Source organism: Oncorhynchus keta, chromosome 13 (assembly GCF_023373465.1).
Source record: "Oncorhynchus keta strain PuntledgeMale-10-30-2019 chromosome 13, Oket_V2, whole genome shotgun sequence".
Classification (NCBI taxonomy): domain Eukaryota; kingdom Metazoa; phylum Chordata; class Actinopteri; order Salmoniformes; family Salmonidae; genus Oncorhynchus; species Oncorhynchus keta.
Window position 1 is genome coordinate 21,049,700 of NC_068433.1, and position 15,210 is coordinate 21,064,909.

The window sequence follows — 15,210 nt, forward strand, 5'->3', positions numbered from 1 at the left end:
GGGATGTGGCTGCATCCAGTTTGGGGATTATATCACAAGTGAGGACTTTGTTTGGTAACTAAGTTGGCTAGGTAAATTCTTTGTGTGCGACGCATTTGAATCTTTCATCTCAGTCACTTACGACACATGTTGGCCTTTAAGGGGTGATCAGCAATTCTAACTGTGGCCACCCTGTCACTTTTGGTCAACTGCTGCAGGATGGGCCTGAATCAATGGGTAACTACAGATGACTCCTACTCATCCTAGAACTTAAAGCCTCTGTAGACAGAACAATATGGCTATTGCTTTTTTTTTTTTTTACCATGCAGTTTGAATGTCTGTGAATTCAAAGGGTGTTAGAATTAGTGTCTGACCACTTATGCCTAGAATTTAAGGCTCATACACTGTCGAGTTATACACATTTTTACCTGGATGCTGTTAACATGTACCCCAATTCTGACCTTACACAACACACTGCATCAGCCAGTGTCAAGTTGTGTGACAAATGCTAAATTGTAATTAGTCCCATCAGAATTTGGCATAGGTCTAGATTGCACTACGACAGTTGGCACAAGTATATTCTGGTAGAAGTGGTTCAGCCAATTAAACTTTAAAGTTGGCGGTGGTCCAGCTTGTTCATTGAATGAAGTGTCATTAACAGGCTATTTCAGTGTCAGCTTAGTTGATTTGCTAATCAGGGATCACATTTGACTGGTCAAATTGCTCCAGACAACTCGCCTTCAGCTGATGCCAATGATCATCCAACAATGGTAGGCCTATAGTTGGCTTTTGGTTAGAAGCATTTGGTTATGCAATGGCATAGTCTTCATTATTTAGTGTGCACAACTATTCTCAAAGCGAGACCAATGTGAACGTAGGCATTTAGGTGCATTTTCAGAGATCCAGGAATCGTAAGCTCAATTTTCTAATTCAAACGCTTTATTACAAATGTAAGGAAAGAGTGTTCTGTCGCATGATTGAAGTCCAAGCATTCAACTTATGGACAGACAACTAGCCTCCAGACAACTAGCCTTCAGCTAGATGCCAATGCTCATCCAAAAATTGTAGTCCTATAGTTTACTTTTGGTTGGAAGCATTTGATTATGCAATGGCATAGGCCTATATCTTTGGATTTGTGTACACAACTATTCTCACAGTGAGACAAATGTGACCGTAGGCATTTTCAGAGATCCAGGAATCGTGAGTTATATTTCCTAATTCTAAACTTAATTACAAAACAATGTAATGAAAGGTGTTTTGTCACATGATCGGTGAAAACGCCACGCATTCAACTCATGACTAATAGACAGCTCATGAACTAGGGTGTCGACGTTTGATTGAACTCGTATATTTAATGTCGGCTACCTGTTTTGCATGTGTTTGTGTAAAATTGCCTCTGCTGAGAGGGTAGGCAGTTTACCCACTTTCAGACAAATACATTGTGGGTTTAGGGACTGAAAATGAACAAGTATAAATAACATTACGTGTTGGTCCCATGTTTCATGAGCTGAAATAAAAGATCCCTGAAATGTTCCATACACAACTTATTTCTCACGTTTTGTGAACAAATGTAGCTTACCAGTTAGTGAGCATTTTAACTTTGCTGATTAAACCTCTGGGGATAAAAGGCCACTAAATGGTGTAGTTTTGTCAACACAATGCCACAGATGTCTCAATTTACGAGGGAGTGTGCAATTTGCATGATTGCAGGAATGTCCACCAGAGCTGTTGCAAGACAATTACATTTTCATGTCTCTACCATAAGCCGCGTTCAACGTCGTTTTACAGAATTTGGCAGTTCGTCCAACCGGCCTCACAACCGCAGACCACGTGTAACCACGCCAGCCCGTGACCTCCGGCTTCTTCATCTGCAGGATCATCTGAGACCAGCTACCCGGACGGACTGCTGATGAATCTGTGGGTTTAGACAACTGAAGAATTTCTGCACAAACTGTCAGATACAATCTCAGGGAAGATCATCTGGATGCTTGTTGTCCTCACCAGGGTCTTGACCTGGCTGCAGTTTGGCATTGTAACCAACTTCAGTGGGCAAATGCTCACTTTCAATGGCCACTGGCATGCTGGAGATGTGTGCTTTACAAGGATTAATCCAGGTTTCAAATGAACCGGGCAGATGGTAGACATCTTGTGGGTGAGCGGTTTGCTGATGTCAACAGAGTGGCCGTGGGGTTATGGTATGGGCAGGCATAAACTACGGACAATGAACACAATTGTATTATATCAATGGTAATTTGAATGTGCAGAGATACTGTGACGAGCTCCCGAGGCCCATTGTCGTGCCATTCATCAGCCGCCATCCCCCCGTGTTTCAGCATGGTCATGCACGGCCCAATGTCGCAAGGATCTGTAGCCAATTCATGGAAGCTGAAAATGTCCCGTTTCTTCCTTGGCCTGCATACTCACCAGACATGTCACCCATTGAGCATGTTTGGGATGCTCTGGATCGACGTGTAAGACAGCGTGTTTCAGTTCCCTCCAATATCCAGCAACTTCGCACAGCCATTGTAGAGGAGTGGGACAACATTCCACAGGCCACAATCAACAGTCAGATCAACTCTATGAGATGTGTCGCATCGCATGAGGCATATGGTGGTCACACCAGAAACTGATGGGTTTGCTGATTCACGCTCCTACTTTTTTTTAAAGGCATCTCTGAACAACAGATGCATATCTGAATTCATGTGAAATCCATAGATTAGGGCCTAATGAATTTATTTCAATGGACTGGATTCCTTATATGGGGCGGCAGGGTAGCCTAGTGGTTCGAGCGTTGGACTAGTAACTGAAAGGTTGCAAGTTCAAATCCCCGAGCTGACAAGGTACAAATCTGTCCTTCTGCCCCTGAACAGGCAATTGTAACCCACTGTTCCCTGTTCCCTCATTGGAAATAAGAATTTGTCTTAACTGACTTGCCTAGTTAAATAAAGGTAAAATAAAATGTTCAAAAGAAATATGAACCGTAACTCGGTAAAATCTTTGAAATCATTGCATGTTGCGTTTATATTTTGGTTCAGTATGGAACCATAGATCAGTACCTCTGTGATGTGCTCACAGCTAACTTCTCTGGAGACTTGGGCAGAGGTGTTAGATATGGTGTAACTTGTCTCCACTGTTGTTAGTCATGAACAAGTTGAAGTTAAAGGTGAACACCGTGTCCTCCTAAGAGGGTAGAAAAGCATTGAGCAACTTGCACCAAAGAAAATAAACAACAACGGAGATTAAAATATATATTTAAAATGAAAAAAAATAAACATTTAAATGGTGTGGTTGGAAGCCCATGGGCTAAAAGAAAACCACACCACAAAAAAACGATACACAATATATACACTACCGTTCAAAGATTTGGGGTCACATAGAAATGTCCTTGTTTTTGAAAGAAAATCACATTTGTTGTCCATTAAAACAACATAACATTTATCAGAAATACAGTGTAGACGTTGTAAATGACTACTGTGTCTGGAAACGGCTGATTTTTAAAGGAATATCTACATAGGCGTACAGAGGCCCATGATCAGCAACCATCACTCCTGTGTTCCAATGGCACGTTGTGTTAGCTAATCCAAGTTTATTATTTTAAAAGGCTAATTGATCATTTGAAAACCCTTTTGCAATTATGTTAGCACAGCTGAAAACTGTTTAAAAAATGCTGATTAAAGAAGCAATAAAACTGCTCTTCTTTGGACTAGTTGAGTATCTGGAGCATCAGCATTTGTGGGTTCGATTACAGGCTCAAAATGGCCAGAAACAAATAACTTTCTTCTGAAACTCATCAGTCTATTCTTGTTCTGAGACATGAAGGCTATGCCATGTGAGAAATTGCCAAGAAACTGAAGATCTGGTGCAACACTGTGCACTACTCCTTTCACAAAACAGCACAAACTGGCTCTAACCAGAATAGAAACAGGAGTGGGAGGCCCCGGTGCACAACTGAGCAAAAGGACAAGTACAGTACATTAGAGTGTATAGTTCGAGAAACAGACACCTCACAAGTCCTCAACTGGCAGCTTCATTAAATAGTACCCGCAAAACACCAGTCTCAACAGTGAAGAGGCGACTCCGGGATGCTGGCCTTCTAGGCAGAGTTCTTCTGTCCAGTGTCTGTGTTCTTTTGCCCATCTTAACCTTTTATTTTTATTGGCCAGTATGAGATATGGCTTTTCCTTTGAAACTCTGCCTAGAAGGACAGCATCCCGGAGTGGGGTCAAATTGCCATAGATAAAATGCAATTGTGTTCATTGTCCGTAGCTTATGCCGCCCATACCATAACCCCACCGCCACCATGGGCACTCGGTTCACAACGTTAACATCAGCAAACCACTCGCCCACACAACGCCTTACTCATGATCTGTGGTTGTGAGGCCGGATGGATACGGCTTATGGTAGGGAAATGAACATTAAATTCTCTGGCAACAGCTCTGGTGGACATTCTTGCAGTCAGCATGCCAATTGCACTCTCCTTCAAATCTTGAGATATCTGTGGCATTGTGTTGTGACACATTTTAGAGTGGCCTTTTATTGTCCCCAGCACAAGGTGTACCTGTGTAATGATCATGCTGTTTAATCAGCTTCGTGATATAACACAGCTGTCAAGTGGATGGATTATCTTTTCAAAGGAGAAATGCTTACTAACAGGGATGTAAACAAATTTGTGCACAAAGGTTGATAGAAATAAGCTTTTCGTTCGTTTGGAAAATGTCTGGGATCTTTTATTTCTGCTCATGAAACATGGAACCAACACTTTACATGATCCGTTTATATTGTTGTTCAGTGGAGATGGAAAACACTTCCTAAGAAAGGGGGAAGGAGAGGAGATGAGGAGACGAATCCACTTCAGACTATTTAGCTGCGCCCCTCGGCTCTGGCAAGATGACCAACCATGTGACCCAATTAGCTAATTAATTACCTCAATCACAGCACCACCCCCATATAAAAGTGCCAGAAAGAGAACATACTACTCATCAACTGTTGTTTTGTCTAGGATATTGCCAGTACGTGATAGTTGATTGTTGTGTTTACTAGCTGTTCCTGGTTAGACACTTCTACTGCTCAGTGGCAATGGCTTTTGGGTTTTGGTTGGGGTAAGTTTGGTGGTGGGCTTAAATGTTTTGAGTAAGTGTTTTGATGCTGGCAACCTTTTATTGACCTGTGCTATTGTTTTTCTTACAGAGTATTTGTACTCCTGTCTGTATGGCCTAGTGTAAGATGTTCTGACCTTCCAAGAGGTAAGTAACTTAATGAGTCAGATGACTTTATACAAGCTGTAGAACACTGGCATGAATTGTTGGTCAGAATCAATTAGTTTCCACCCTTTAGTTTCTCACCTTGTGTGTCTATATAGGGGCCATTGAGACTGCATGCCGGGATCGATACATGTTGTTAACAACCCAACTCCAATTTGCTGGGAACGAACCTCGCTTTGAAGCGGTTGGTAAGTAGGCTTTTAACCTTTAATTCTGATGCAAAATGGGCCTGAAACCAGGTTTGGTCAGCTCATGAACTTGGCATCTTAACATGTCTTGGCCAGAGTTTGGTAGCTGGTGCTGACAGGAAGTCTCTATCTGCAGTATATTTCAGTCTCACTGTGCCTGTTGGACTATTAAGAATAAACTGATTTTATTTAGAATTTGACTTCAGCATATTCAAATCATTTGATATGACCCAGTTCTTTACCCCTATCTAGATGCTGATGGCGTTCACCCCATCACTAAGCAGTATGGGTCAGAGTGTGGCTACATGTTCAGTATCCTCCCTCTGCCTGGCCATGCTGAACTCAGAGCCTCCTACTTCTCCTGCCACACTGACAACCAGGTTCATATATTTTCTGTGCATTGGGGTCTTTTCAAAGCCACAACCCATGGGCACACTGGTTAAATCAATATTTCAATTACATTGAACCAATGTGGAGTAGCCATTGAGTTGCTATCTGTGCCCATTGGAGGGTTTTTTAAATATATTTTTAGATAAATTGCTACCAAATGTCTCAGTTGAAGGTCTTGCTTTTGTATCTTAGGATGACGAGGTGTTCACTTTTAGCTTTAACTTGATCACAACTGCTGCAAGTGGAGTGGAAACTACCTACTCTGTGAATGCAACCTGCTTCCTCCCTCTACCCTGGTCTACCAGAGAAGTCAGCTGTGAGGAGAACTATATGGAGGTACTGGTGCATGGATCTAGACTGTATCCAGGGCTCGTGGAGGTGGGCTTGTGTATTTTTATAGGAGAGTGTCATGTTACCCTGTAGGTGTCAATGAGGAGTGACGTTTCTTGTCTGTCTGGTACAACGGATGCCTGGACTGCTGCCCTTGCTAAAGTAAGCTAAAGGCTATTTGACAAATTGTCAATTAGATGAGCTCTACCAGTTTGTCCCCAATACCACCATGCATGCCCTGTCTCTTGTTCCCCATCAGGCCCACAGCTCTGCCACGTCTACCTGGCAGGTGATGTTCCAGCAGGAGGGGCAGCAGCTGATTCCCATGTCATTCTCAGAGGCTCGGGAGCTGGGCTACGTGTTCCACCTCACCCAGGGGAGACTGGTGTTCCGCTCACCCTACACACCACGGTCTGTCATGGGGTCTGTGTCCATGGTGAGGATTTAAATGTCATGTTCAATGGCTTCCTTTATCTTGGTTGTCTTCAGGCTTGCTTAATTTGACATTAACGACCTAGACTGGTGGCTGTATTCCAAGAGGGTCTTACATTGCGTAATGTTTAAAACCAGGGTTATGCAGGATGGGAAGTAAGCCACTTATTTAGACTACTGAAATGCCCCTTTTGTACTGTTGGAAAGTACACTTCATCCTTTATTCAATTCCAGATCAATGGTTCAGTGGTGGAGGTGGTCCATCCCATACTGTTCTCCAGGCAGAGATGGGTGGTTATGATGGTGGACTGGATTGTTGCGTGCAGCACTAGTAAGTTCCAGTGTAATATCAGGTTCCACATAATCAACTATCAGATCTGATTGTCTTAAGCAATAATGATGGAACAGTTAAGCAAATAATACTTTCACCTATGAAGTTATTTCAGATCTGTGAGATGTTTCGATCACTCGGTTGCTCACAGGGTCTAAACACTTGTAATCTCTTTCCAGATGAAGGGATGTATGATGGGGTGGGGCTGGTCTGGCAGACCCCCACTCTGCTGTCCCCGCTGGTCTCTGGCCTCTCTGGGTTGGAGAGCATCAAGATATCAATGGGGGTGGATGGGCAGCTCCTGGATGAGCCCATCACAACAGAGCGAGGCTACAGCCTGGACATCAGTGACACCACTGTCCAGATCAGCATCCCCTTCAATGCTGCCGGAGGATACAGAAAAGTCAGTAGCGTACCAGGCCGGCATCTGACCATTCACATGGAGACGCTTACCTTGTATTCTGATGCAGAGAAGCTTCAAATGGCTTCATTCACTCATGTCCTCTGTACACCTTGAATATTCTACTTTGTAACATATAACCGAATGGCAGATGCTTCATAAATGTTTCAACTCTTCCAGAGCTTTGTGATGGACAACATGTACCATGAGTTCTATGTGGTCCGTCTCTACTATGAACAAATCTTTCTTGATGACTGTGGTGTGGAGACCAGACTCCGCCTCCACAGGCCCATGAACACACCTCTTCTGATCCAGCACCTCACAATCATTAACCGTAAGTTCTACTAACCAATCCGAAGTGGATCTTCAGCTCCATGGTCATGATTGCTAATGACCCTGTTGTCCTTCTCCCACCACAGAAACAGTCCTTGAGGATCGTGTGTTTACTGTTTACCTGGGGAACCTCTACTACGATGTTGACCTGGTGGCTGTGACGGTCAATGGTCACAACTTCACCATACGAGAGGCGAATAAAAGTGGCCTCGTCATAACCATGGTCCCCCAGCCCAATAGTAACCTTCATGCCTACATTCTCAGGCTGCCATTTGAGGATGCTGCTGTTCACAAGCTGGTAAGGAGAAATGTATATGTTTACTCTTTAATGAACTACTGTGGTTTTTCTCAGTATTTCCTCGTGACTTCTCATTGGAGGATATCCAGGGTTCCTCCCCTGAACTTTTTCCAATGGGTTTTGGGGACCTGAGATTCACCCATAGTTTGTGGATATAAGATCTAGTTTCTCAACGAGTGTTCATATCCATAGTACTCTCCAGAGGGGCTTCTTCAGTTCTCGATGGACATCAACTACACGTTGGTCATCCTGCCTCACGAGGAGCCTTACTACTACCTGGCCTCAGTCGTGGCTCAGTTCAATGATGTCTGTAAGTTGACTAAGTTTAGTAAGAGACCTGGGATGGAATGCTATTTCTCAAGATTGTCTTCTGAGCCTTCTGGTTCTGACCCCTGCCTAATGTGGATGCAGCCCAGCGATCTACCACTGTTTACCCCTGATGTCATCTTGGCACTATTGACTAAACTATTGGGCCGAACTTCTCTTCGTCAGTTCCTCCAGTCTTCAAAGGCGTCTGCAATGAGAAAAGCATCAGATTCCAGATGGACCATAAGCCATTTGACTACCTGTGGGAGGTGGGTGTTGGCCCCTACATTCTGACCACAAATCTGGCAGCCAAGCGGGGCTACGCTATGCAGAATGACAGCAAGAGTCTGAACCTGGAAGTGCCCCTCTTCTCTGTTGGCTACACTTATAAGGTGAGATGCTCATTGGTCAAGTGCTTAAACTGACTTGTCGTTGGCTCAAGTAGGAGTTATAATTATTTAAAATGTACCTGCTCTTTTTTTTTTCCCAGGACATCAATTTGAAGCAGTTCTACGGCTTATTTGAAATTCACTCACGACTTCCTAAGACCTTCGAGGTCAAGAGTTCCTTGGCCAAAGCTTGTCTCTTCCAGACTACTGAGGTCATAGGTAACTACTAGTGTCTCTTTGCCTGCAACTTAATTTATTGCCTGACTGTTTAGTGTTGATCATTCACTTTGTTCTAGCCCAGCTCTAACACCTTTCTCTAGTGTGTTCCACTGAAGGGGTGGTGACAGTGGTTACTGATGTGACTACGGCCATCCCTGGAGCTGAACCCAACGGAACCTTTCTCCTGGACTCCACCTGCAGGCCTCAAGAGACGGATGACACCAGGGCTCTCTTTAGCTTTGGACTCCACGCCTGTGGTACCAGGGTCCAGGTATAACTGTCCAACCTATACAATTTGACTCATTCAAATGATCAAGAGACTGGCCCTACCAGTGACTACTTCAAATAAGTTTGTCAGCATCTAACCTGGTAACCCAGAACTCATCTTGCTTAATTTGTTCAGCTATATGACTTAGTTCTGGTTACTTATGTCTTAGAATTTGCCTAATCCTGATGTGTCCAAATAATCTGCAAGATAAACACAGGAACTACTGCTGTTATCAATGCACCCTGTCATTGGTTCAGGTGCAGAATCGGTCCACGAGATCAGCAAGCCTCCATCTCATACAGGCTGAATATTTAAATTAATATTCACTTTGACTGACAGGTGTCTATTTCTCTTGAGGCCTGACAAGGGACCAACCATTTAGTTTATAGACATGGCTTGCAATAGTTTGATAATTTTCATTGAATTATGTTCAGGCTTGTGATGTCCTCTTGTCTTCTAGGTTGACCATCAGCATGTTACCTATGAAAATGAGATCAATGTTGAGCACAAGAGCCAGTCTGTGAATGCACCAGTCAAAACCAGGGATACTGCCTCTGTGTACGTGACTTCACTAATAATCTACCTCATTGGTTAAAATAAATATTCACGTCAGTCATTAACTCTCACTACAGGCACTTGTGGCTTTAATGTTCAGCTCTCTTTTTAGGATTGTAGTTCGGTGTGTCTATCCACTGAGTGACCTATACAAGCTGTTTGCATATTGGCGGTTTGAGGCAGACTCTCCAGGAGTTGGCACCATCTTGACTAGAGTTCCTATAACAAGTAAGTGTTCGGTAGTTGTGCAGCTAAAGAGGGTGGTAACTGCTACAGCGTTTTACACCTGACTCTCTGTCCAATCATAGCATTTCCACCCACTACCCTCACCACCACCAGAAGACCGTTGACCTCCACAACTACTTCCAACACAGGCCTTAGTCCTGGGAGGGAAATGCCTGGCATCCACCCTAGGGCTAAATACGTCAAAGTCTTCAGCTGGCAAATGAACCAACCTAAAGGAACCACTTAGGCCCAGACCCCAGTCACTCTCCATACAATGGTATGAGATGGAGAGATCTGTTCTACATGTCATATTCCTAGATGAGATCGAGCTTCATTTTATTCTCTCCACAGGAACAAATGAAACCACTGACTGAATCGGGAGTGATTGCTATGTTTGTGAATATAATTAAGTCTGGTTCTTAATAAATATTTTCTTACACTCTGTACCTTGTCCTGATTGTTATGGAATGTGGCTGCATCCAGTTTGTGGATTATATCACAAGTGAGGACTTTATTTGGTAACTAAGTTGGCTAGGTAAATGCTCTGTGCGACACTTTAATGTCACTTAAGACATGTTGGCCTTTAAGGGGTGATCAGCAGTTCTAACCGTGGCCACTTTCAGTTAACTGCTGCAGGATGTGGCTTGACTAATTTAAGCACTCAGCTTCATAGACTGCTTTTTGGTAGCAAGGCGTGACCATGAGATCACAAATAATTAACCATGTTGAGGCTAGTGTTACTAGATATTGCGTCAAGCAAGCTCAAGGCAAGTTGTATTCCAATTAATTGCTCAACTACAGATTCCCCCTTTATCGTTCCATAACTTATAAAGCCTCTGTAGACAAGCTTTGTAGTACTTCACTTGAAATGGCACACGCCCTGCATAGCTGAGCACATATGCTATAGAAATAAAGTGTTCTGTGACTGCAAAGGGTGTTGGTAGATTTAAGTTGACTTGTCATGAGTATGTCTAACCACTTAGTTATGCCTTTAATTTAAGGCTCATACACTCAAGTTATACACATTTTACCTGGATGCTTTAAGGCTGTTAACAGGTACCCCAATTCTGACCGTACACAACACACTGCATCAGCCAGTGTCAAGTTGCATGTTATTGAAATGCTAAATTGTAACTGGTCCCATCAGAATGTGGCATAGGTCTAGATTGCACTACAACAGTTGGCACAAGTCATATCCTGGTAGAAGTGATTCAGCCAATTAAAATCTTTAAAGTTGGCGGTGGTCCAGCTTGATCATTGATGGAAGTGTCATTAACAGGCTATTTCAGTGTCAGCTTAGTTGATTTGATAATCAGAATCACATTTGACTGGTCAAATTGCTCCAGACAACTCGCCTTCAGCTAGATGCCAATGATCATCCAACAATGGTAGGCCTATAGTTGGCATTTGGTTATGCAATGGCATAGGCTTCATTATTTATTTTGTGTGCACAACTATTCTCAAAGCGAGACCAATGTGAACAGGCATTTGGGTGCATTTTCAGAGGTCCAGGAATCTTAAGTTCAATTTTCTAATTCAATCAAACGCTTTAGGGTAGACAGTTTACCCACTTTTTCAGACATACATTGTGGGTATAGGAACTGAAACTAAACTAAAATATAAGTGTGTAATTTGCATGATTGCAGGAACATCCACCGGAGCTGTTGCAAGACCATTACATTTTCATGTCTCTACCATAAGCCGCGTTCAACGTCGTTTTACAGAATTTGGCAGTTCGTCCAACCGGCCTCACAACCGCAGACCACGTGTAACCATGCCAGCCCGTGACCTCCGGCTTCTTCATCTCCAGGATCATCTGAGACCAGCTACCCGGACAGCTGATGAAGCTGTGGGTTTAGACAATTGATGAATTTCTGCACGATCTCAGGGAAGATCATCTGTATGCTTGTTGTCCTCACCAGGGTCTTGACCTGGCTGCAGTTTGGCATTGTAACCAACTTCAGTGGGCAAATGCTCACTTTCAATGGCCACTGGCATGCTGGAGATGTGTGCTTTACAAGGATTAATCCAGGTTTCAAATGAACCGGGCAGATGGTAGACATCTTGTGGGTGAGCGGTTTGCTGATGTCAACAGAGTGGCCGTGGGGTTATGGTATGGGCAGGCATAAACTATGGACAATGACCACAATTGTATTATATCGATGATAATTTCAATGTGCAGAGATACTGTGACGAGCTCCCGAGGCCCATTGTCGTGCCATTCATCAGCTGCCATCCCCCCGTGTTTCAGCATAGTCATGCACGGCCCAATGTCTCAAGGATCTGTAGACAACTCATGGAAGGTGAAAATGTCCTATTTCTTCCTTGGCCTGCATACTCACCAGACATGTCACCCATTGAGCAGGTTTGGGATGCTCTGGATCGACGTGTACGACAGCGTGTTTCAGTTCCCTCCCATATCCAGCAACTTCGCACAGCCATTGCAGAGGAGTGGGACAACATTCCACAGGCCACAATCAACAGCCAGATCAACTCTATGAGATGTGTCGCACCGCATGAGGCATATGGTGGTCACAGCAGAAACTGATGGGTTTGCTGATTCAAGCTCCTACTTTTTTTTAAAGGCATCTGTGAACAACAGATGCGTATCTGCATTCCCATTCATGTGAAATCCATAGATTAGGGCCTAATGAATTTATTTCCTTATATGAACTGTAACTCAGTAAAATATTTTGGTTCATAGATCGGTACCTCTGTCACAGCTAACTTCTCTGGAGACTAGGGCAGAGGAGACCAGGTTTTAGATATGGTGTAGCTTTTCTCCACTGTCGTTAGTTTTATTTATTTATCCATTATTTTACCAGGTAAATTGACTGAGAACACGTTCTCATTTGCAGCAACGACCTGGGGAATAGTTACAGGGGAGAGGAGGGGGATTAATGAGCCAATTGTAAACTGGGGGTTATTAGGTGACCGTGATGGTTTGAGGGCCAGATTGGGAATTTAGCCAGGACACCGAGGTTAACACCCCTACTCTTACGATAAGTGCCATGGGATCTTTAATGACCTCAGAGAGTCAGGACACCCGTTTAATGTCCCATCCGAAAGATGGCACCCGATCACTGCCCTGGGGCATTGGGATATTTTTTTAGACCAGAGGAAAGAGTGCCTCCTACTGGCCCTCCAACACCACTTCCAGCAGCATCTCATCTCCCATCCAAGAACTGACCAGGACCAGTCATGAACAAGTTATATATATATATGCCATTTAGCAGACGCTTTTATCCAAAGCGACTTACAGTCATGTGTGCATACATTCTACGTATGGGTGGTCCCGGGAATCGAACCCACTACCCTGGCGTTACAAGCGCCATGCTCTACCAACTGAGCTACAGAAGGACCACAGTTGAAGTTAAAGGTGAACACCTTGTCCTCCTAAGAGGGTAGAAAAGCAGTGAGCAAATTGCACCAAAGAAAATAAACAGCAATGAAGATTAAAATATATATATATTTTTTTAAATGGTATGGTTGGAAGCCACACCACACCACAAAAAAACTATACACAATATATACACACTATCGTTCCAAAATTTAGGGTCACATAGAAATGTCCTTGTTTTTGAAAGAAAAGCACTTTTTTGTGCATTAAATTAACATCGAATTGATCAGAAATACAGTGTAGACGTTGTAAATGACTACTGTGTCTGGAAAAGGAATATGTACATAGGTGTACAGAGGCCCATTATCAGCAACCATCACTCCTGTGTTCCAATGGCATGTTGTGTTAGCTAATCCAAGTTTATAATTTTAAAAGACTAATTGATCATTTGAAAACCATTTTGCAATTATGTTAGCACAGCTGAAAAACTGTTGTGCTGATTAAAGAAGCAATAAAACTGCTCTTTTTTGGACTAGTTGAGTATCTGGAGCATCAGCATTTGTGGGTTCGATTACAGGCTCAAAATGGCCAGAAACAAAGAACTTTCTTCTGAAACTCATCAGTCTATTCTTGTTCCTGCGAAATGAAGGCTATTCCATGTGAGAATTTGCCAAGAAACTGAAGATCTGGTGCAACGCTGTACACTACTCCCTTCACAAAACAGCACAAACTGGCTCTAACCAGATTAGAAACAGGAGTGTGAGGCCCCGGGCACAACTGAGCAAGAGGACAAGTACATACAGTACATTAGAGTGTCTAGTTTGAGAAACAGACGCCTCACAAGTCCTCAACTGGCAGCTTCATTAAATAGTACCTGCAAAACACCAGTCTCAACGTCAACAGTCAAGAGGCGACTCCGGTATGCTGGCCTTCTAGGCAGAGTTCTTCTATCCAGTGTCTGTGTTCTTAATCTTTTCTTTTTATTGGTCAGTCTGAGATATGGCTTTTTCTTTGAAACTCTGCCTAGAAGGCCAGCATCCCGGAGTCGCCTCTTCACTATTGACGTTGAGACTGGTGTTTTGCGTGTACTATTTAATGAAGCTGCCAGTTGAGGACTTGTGAGGCGTCTGATAAATGGGCCTCTGTATGCCTGTGTAGATATTCCATTAAAAAAATCTGCCGTTTCCAGCTACAATAGTCATTTACAACATTAACAATGTCTACACTGTATTTATGATCAATATTACGCTATTTTAATGGACAAAAAATGTGCTTTTCTCTCAAAAACAAGGACATTTCTAAGTGACCCCAAACTTTTGAACGGTAGTGTAAGTACAAAAATTGTAAAAAATAGTTTCAACAGATAACAAAACCCACTAATCATAACTGTACAGACGAACAAATCACCAAAAAAAACAGTTTATGTTTTATTTAAAATATGTGTGTGCAGGTGTGGATGTGCATGTGTGAATTAGGCTATATGGAGGAGATTACTGAGTAGTTTGGTGAATCAGGCTGACCCCCCAGTCTTCAGTTGAAGTTATTGACAGATTGTGAGGTTTTGGAAAGATGAAGATTAGAATTTCAGAGTATGGTAGAGAATTGATTATGTGAGATGTGGGAAGGGTGAAGGTTATCGCAGTGTCTTGTGTTATATAGATGGATTTCAGAACTAACTTGGAAGAATCCATTGAAGGGTTTAGGTAAACTGTCTGTAAGGTATGAGTACTTGTAGATGAAAATGCATAATTTGAGTACATTAATGTCGTAAATAGACAAGATATTGAGTTTCTTAAACAAAGGTGCAGATGAAGCCATGGAATTAAAGGAGGTGGTTAGCAAATGTATTTTGTATGATGAGTAATTTGTGTACGTAGGAGACAAATGTACTGGCCCAGACAATATTAGAGTAAATGAGATATGAGTAAATTAAGCTATGTTAAAGAGTTAGGAAGCAAGCCTGATG

General features: G+C 42.9%; 1 protein-coding gene across 46 annotated transcripts in view; it reads left to right on the plus strand.

Annotated features, from left to right (window-relative positions):
- LOC118392015 (uncharacterized) overlaps window positions 1–10,348 on the plus strand; it is a 103,251-nt gene extending 92,903 nt beyond the window's left edge. For 20 of the 46 annotated variants that reach the window (XM_052459629.1, XM_052459618.1, XM_052459622.1 and 17 more), the window contains one exon: window positions 9,988–10,348. In XM_052459629.1, the coding sequence (XP_052315589.1) occupies window positions 9,988–10,151 (164 nt within the window). In that variant the 3' untranslated portion in view covers window positions 10,152–10,348. Of the gene's footprint in view, window positions 1–5,010; window positions 5,079–5,166; window positions 5,223–5,338; window positions 5,429–5,680; window positions 5,809–6,010; window positions 6,155–6,241; window positions 6,311–6,407; window positions 6,585–6,814; window positions 6,912–7,090; window positions 7,315–7,491; window positions 7,646–7,730; window positions 7,943–8,134; window positions 8,253–8,434; window positions 8,641–8,738; window positions 8,857–8,957; window positions 9,128–9,584; window positions 9,683–9,791; window positions 9,908–9,987 lie in introns of all 46 variants that reach the window. The other 26 variants (XM_052459658.1, XM_052459646.1, XM_052459648.1 and 23 more) reach the window with 9 other exon arrangements.
- Window positions 10,349–15,210: the final 4,862 nt, after the last annotated feature.